Source organism: Sapajus apella, unplaced genomic scaffold (assembly GCF_009761245.1).
Source record: "Sapajus apella isolate SASKATOON/1434 unplaced genomic scaffold, GSC_monkey_1.0 scaffold8, whole genome shotgun sequence".
Taxonomy (NCBI): domain Eukaryota; kingdom Metazoa; phylum Chordata; class Mammalia; order Primates; family Cebidae; genus Sapajus; species Sapajus apella.
This window is the reverse complement of record NW_022436948.1, coordinates 295,670-301,669: the sequence shown is the minus strand read 5'-3', so window position 1 is coordinate 301,669 and position 6,000 is coordinate 295,670. Positions and strand designations below refer to the sequence as shown.

At 39.8% G+C, this 6,000-nt stretch overlaps 1 protein-coding gene across 6 annotated transcripts in view; it reads left to right on the top strand.

Annotated features, from left to right (window-relative positions):
• Positions 1-6,000, top strand: part of DIP2A (disco interacting protein 2 homolog A) — a 120,574-nt gene that overhangs the window by 75,947 nt on the left and 38,627 nt on the right. For all 6 annotated transcript variants that reach the window (XM_032276508.1, XM_032276506.1, XM_032276510.1 and 3 more), the window contains one exon: positions 2,526-2,617. In XM_032276508.1, coding sequence (XP_032132399.1) covers positions 2,526-2,617 — 92 coding nt within the window. The remainder of the gene's footprint in view (positions 1-2,525; positions 2,618-6,000) is intronic.

Sequence of the window (6,000 nt, the reverse complement as noted above, 5' to 3'; positions counted from 1 at the left end):
GGGTCAAATGGTATTTCTATTTCTAGATCCTTGAGGAATCGCCACACTGTCTTGTACAATGATTGAACTAATTTACCCACCAATACTGTAAAAGCATTCCTCTTTCTCCACATCCTCTCCAGCATCTACCTACAGATTTTTTAATGATCATCTTTCTAACTGGTGTGAGATGGTATCTCAGTGTGGTTTTGATTTGCATTTCTCTAATGACCATGATGATGAGCATTTTTTCATATGTTTGTTGGCCACATAAATGCCTTCTTTTGAAAAGTGTCTGTTCATATCCTTTGCCCACTTTTTGATGGGGTTGGTTTTTTTCTTGTAAATTTAAGTTCTTTGTAGATTCTGGATGTTAGCCCTTTGTCAGATGGGTAGATTGCAAAATATTTTTCCCATCCTGTTGGCTGCCAGTTCACTCTAATAATAGTTTCTTTTGCTGTACAGAAGCCCTTAAGTTTAATTAGATCTCGTTTGTCTATTTTGGCTTTTGTTGCCATTGCTTTTGGTGTTTTAGTCATGAAGTCCTTGCCTGTGCCTATGTCCTGAATCGTATTGCCTCGGTTTTCTTCAAGGGTTTTTATAGTGTTAGGTCTTATGTTTAAATCTTTAATCCATCTAGAGTTAATTTTTGTATAAGGTGTAAGAAAGGGGTCCAATTTCAGCTTTCTGCACATGGCTAGCCAGTTTTCCCAAAACCATTTGTTAAAAGGAATTCTTTCTCCATTGCTTGTTTTTGTCCGGTTTGTCAAAGATCAGATGGTTGAAGATGTGTGGCGTTACTTCTGACACCTCTGTTCTATTTCATTGGTCTATATCTCTGTTTTGGTACCAGTACCATGCTATTTTGATTACTGTAGCCTTGTAGTATAGTTTGAAGTCAGGTAGCGTAATGACTCCAGCTTTATTCTTTTTGCTTAGGATTGTCTTGGCTATGTGGGCTCTTTTTTGGTTCCATGTGAAGTTTAAGGTTGTTTTTTCCAGTTCTGGGAAGAAGGTCAGTGGTGGCTTGATGGGGATAGCATTGAATCTGTAAATTACTTTGGACAGTATGGCCATTTTCATGATACTGATTCTTCCTAACCATGAGCATGGAATGTTTTTCCATCTGTTTGTGTCCTCTCTTATTTCCTTGAGCAGTGGTTTGTAGCTCTCCTTGAAGAGGTCCTACACGTCCTTTGTTAGTTGTATTCCTGGGTATTTTATTTCTTTGTAGCAATTGTGAATGGGAGTTCATTCATGATGCGGCCTGATGAGGTCCCGTTGGATTTCCAAGTAAAGAATGGGTGGCATGGATACCCAGATCGCCTTTGGATCCATTGCTCTTATTTATTTTGTCTCTTGATTTTTGGTCAGGGGAACTTCTCTTTGGGATTGCTTTGTATTTTAACATCTTAAGTTTAACATATTAGGAATTTAACATGTTAAAATAAAGATATGACCCACTTCATGAATTGTTGTAAAGATTAAATGTATTATGTGTCACTCTTATAAATGATGTAATTGTCAGATATTTAATGTAATGAAAATCCATTTACTATGCAGTGTTAATTGAAAAACTAGGGTGAAGTATGATCTCATTTCTTGAAAATTATAGAGATGGCTGGGCACGGTGGCTCATGCCTGTACTCCCAGCACTTTGGGAGGCCAAGGCGGGTGGATCGCCTGAGGTCAGGAGTTCATGACTAGCCTGACCAACAACATAGTGAAACCTCTCTCTACTAAAAATACAAAAAATTAGCCGGGTGTGGTAGTGAGCATCTATAATCCCAGCTACTCAGGAGGCTGAGGCAGGAGAATCACTCGAACCTGGGAGGCAGAGGTTGCAGTGAGACGAGATTGCACCATTATACTCCAGCCTGTGCAATAAGAGCGAGACTCCATCCCAAAAAAGAGAAAAAAAAAATCATAGAGACATGTATACATGTATATATGTGTATAGTTGTGTTACATATATGCATACGTACAAAATACTTTGTACTGGCTTTTTTTTTTTTTTTCAAATAGTGTCTCCTGTTGCCCAGGCGGGCTCTCACTGCAACCTCCCCCTCCCAGGTTCAAGTGATTCTTGTGTCCCAGCCTCTTGGGTATAGTTGGGATTACAGGCATACACCACCACACTGGGCTAATTTTTTTGTATTTTTAGCAGAGATGGGATTTCACCATGTTGGCCAGGCTGGTCTCAAACTCCTGGCCTCAAGTGATCTGCCCGCCTTGGCCTCCCAAAGTGCTGGGATTACAAGCGTGAGTCACTGAGCCTGGCCTCTGCTGGCTTTTCTGTAATCCAAATTTTCTATAATAAAATCCTGTTTTGTTTCTGTATTAAGAAAAATAAATCTGTAAGTTAATTTTAAGAGAAAGCAATCATGTTCATTACAGCATTGTGCAGAATAGTTACTAGTTGGAAGCTACTTAAATTTCCACTAATGGGGTAATGGTATGTTATGGGGTATTTTGATTTCTACATTAAAATGTTAATTATTTGTTTTTCAAATTTTACATTGCTTGGTATTTTTATTTTGTTTTAGGTAAACTTTGGAGTCGCTGTTTAAAACTAGCTTATACTCTACTTAATAAACTGACTAATAAGAATGAACCTCTACTTAAACCTGGAGATAGAGTAAGTAACTAGAATGTCACTTTGTTGGAATGAGCAAAAGCAGAGACTTAAATAATCTGTTTCATTGAAATTAGTGTTCTATCATTTGGTTAGAATTACAGCATTAATACAAGGGATTTAAAATCAACAGTGAAGGCTGGGCGTGGTGGCTCTCGCCTGTAACCCTAGCACTTTGGGAGGCCGAGGCGGATGGATTGCCTGAGCTCAGGAGTTTGAGACCATCCTGGGCAACATGGTAAAACCCTGTCTCTACTAAAAATACAAAAAATCAACTGGGCATGGTGGTATGTGCCTGTAATCCCAGCTACTCGGGAGGCTGAGACACGAGAATCGCTTGAACCCCGAGGTGACAGCGTGATACTCCATCTCAAAAAAACAAAAATTCAGCAGTGAAGAATATTAAATATGACAAAGTTTGTGATATAGAGTAACGCAATATTCTTTTTCTGTACTCATTGTCCTCTGTTTCTTCATCTTCTCTTCTGTTTGACTTCATATATGTTGATATTAAAAATATTAGATTCCAGAGCTTAGATCTTATGAATTAAAAGCTAAAGGTCTGAAACCCTGCTGTGAAATTCTATATGCATTATATTTATCTCCTTCCCTATTCTATGTGTCCAGGTAGCCTCCTTGTACCTGTCTGTCAAAATAGGGTGCTAGAGGCTTCTTCTCTGGTGCTACACTGCCCTATATGGTTGGCAGTAGCTATGTGGGGCTATTTAAATTAACCAAAATTAAACAAAATAAAAAATTTAGTTTCTTAGTTGCACAAGCCACATTTTAAGGGCTTAATAGGAGTGTGGCTAGTATCTACTGTTTTGATAGCTTGGAGATAAAACATTTCCATTATCTTAGAATGTTTTTTGGACAGTACTGCTGTAGGCAAGATGGACCAGACCTGAGGACCCCTGGTATACTATAAAGTCCAAGGTGGAAAACAAGAGAACATGAAAATGAGCATATCAGTGAGGACCCCTGTTATACTATAAAGTCCAGGGTGGAAAACAAGAGAACATGAAAATGAGCATATCAGTGAGATCCCCTGGTGAGAAGGTCACCTGTGTCAGATCATCCAACATGGAAACTGCAGGTTAGCAAGCTGGCAGACAGTTCCAAGTAACTCTTTCAGTACTGAACTTCTAAATATGAACTATTAGCCAAGGACTTTTAAGAAGGAAATGCCAGGCCGGGCACGGTGGCTCAAGCCTGTAATCCCAGTACTTTGGGAGGCCGAGGCGGGTGGATCATGAGGTCAAGAGATCGAGACCATCCTGGTCAACAAGGTGAAACCTCGTCTCTACTAAAAATACAAAAATTAGCTGGGCACGATGGTGCGTGCCTGTAGTCCCAGCTACTCGGGAGGCTGAGGCAGGAGAATTGCTTGAACCCAGGAGGCGGAGGTTGCGGTGAGCCGAGATCGTGCCATTGCACTCCAGTCTGGGCAACAACAGCGAAACTCCGTCTCAAAAAAAAGAAGGAAATGCCAATATGAGAGAAAATACCAAAAGGGAAAGGAAGAAAGGGAGTGAGAAAGAGAGAGACAGGGAAAGGAAGGGAGAAAAGAGGAAACAAACTTGAAGGAAAGCTAGATATAGAAAACAGCATTTCTAAAAAGTGAATATTAATATTCCTGGAAATCTGAGATGAAGATGTTTCATAAATCAAGAAAAGGATGTCAGTAGGAAAGACTGAGAGACAGAAAGTAGGGTAAAATAGGACAAAAAGATTCAATCAAGAAGACCCAACATCTGACTGATAACGAGCCCAGAAAGAGAAAGGAGAACAGAAAATAGAACATTTTAAATGAAAATAGTAATTCAGGACAATATCCCAGACCTGGAGAGTGTAAATGTTCAAGGATGCACACGAAAACACATGCCCATGGTACTGCATAATACCAGGGTACAGAAAAGAACCCCAGAGCTTTGAAGGGAAAAGTAGGATTGACAGGCACACTGGCTTTGGGATTTCTCATTGGTAAAACTGGAAGAGAGTGGATTGATGCTTCAGAAATTCAGAGGCAACATAATTTTTAACTTATAATTCTATTCCCAGAGATTCAACAGATTTGAGAATGGTATAGCCATTTCAGACATGCAGGACTCAGAAATATTTGGCTCACAAGCACTTTCTTGGCTAGCTCTTAGAAGATGTCCCTCAGCCATGTAAGCAAGTAGAGTGTAAGCAGGAGGACCACAGTAGATGCCCAGGGTGATCACTGGCAGCAGGCCACGGGGTGGCACAGTCAACATCAGGAGAACCGAGACCCCAGGATGGGGTGGAGTCGTCAGCAGCAGGGGACGCTCATTGCTCCCCTGAGTGGGTGGTTATTTGGAAAATGATACTGGTGGGTATTTGACCCATCTGAGGGAGTATTTTAAAACAAATTAGTTAGAGAATACACAAGAAAACGAATAAAGTAGAAATGGTGGTGGCTGTTAACAGAAAAGAAAGGAAATGTATACTTGGCTATAAAAATGTAAATAGTTTAAGAATGTTACTAAAAAAATGATACTTTATGATATATTGTGCTCATAGATGAGACTTTATATTACGCTTTAGAATGAATTTAGGAATCACTGATTTAATTTTCTTGAAAAGAATTCTTTTATGTTTTTTTTGAGACAGAGTTTCGCTCTTGTTACCCAGGCTGGAGTGCAATGGCTCGATCTCGGCTCACCGCAACCTCCGCCTCCTGGTTTCAAGCAATTCTCCTGCCTCAGCCTCCCGAGTAGCTGGGACTACAGGCGTGCGCCACCATGCCCAGCCAATTTTTGTATTTTTAGTAGAGACGGGGTTTCACCATGTTGACCTCGTGATCCACCCGCCTCGGCCTCCCAAAGTGCTGGGATTATAGGCGTGAGCCACTGCACCCGGCCGAAAAAAATTCTTACAAGGATAAAGACTTTCAGATACTTTCTTGACTTGGAAGAGAATCTCTGTGGTTAGGTAAATAATAATAAAATTGACAAGGTCACAGGGATAGAGTTGAAGAAATTGGTGGCAAATTCAGCCTCCTATAATATTATACTTTGTAAAAGTGAACACAGCTTTTCATAACAAATTCTATAAAAATATACTTTTCATTCCAAACATCTAGTCTCAAGGTTATAGGTTACAGTTCTGGGCAACCACTATTAAAACCAAATTTCGAAGGAAAACCTTGCCCTTTTCAACAAACAACCTTGTTAGAAACTAAATTCCCAAACTTCAAGTACAGAATAAGTATAGATACAGCTTACATTTTGTTTTACAAAGTGAAGGGTCTTACTGGTTGTTCATCACTGTATGTTCTCAAGGGCCCTGAGTTAACAGTCTCTACTCAGTTAAATACTATTTAGACTTGTCCCTTAATGGTTTCAAGCACAATTATTACAATA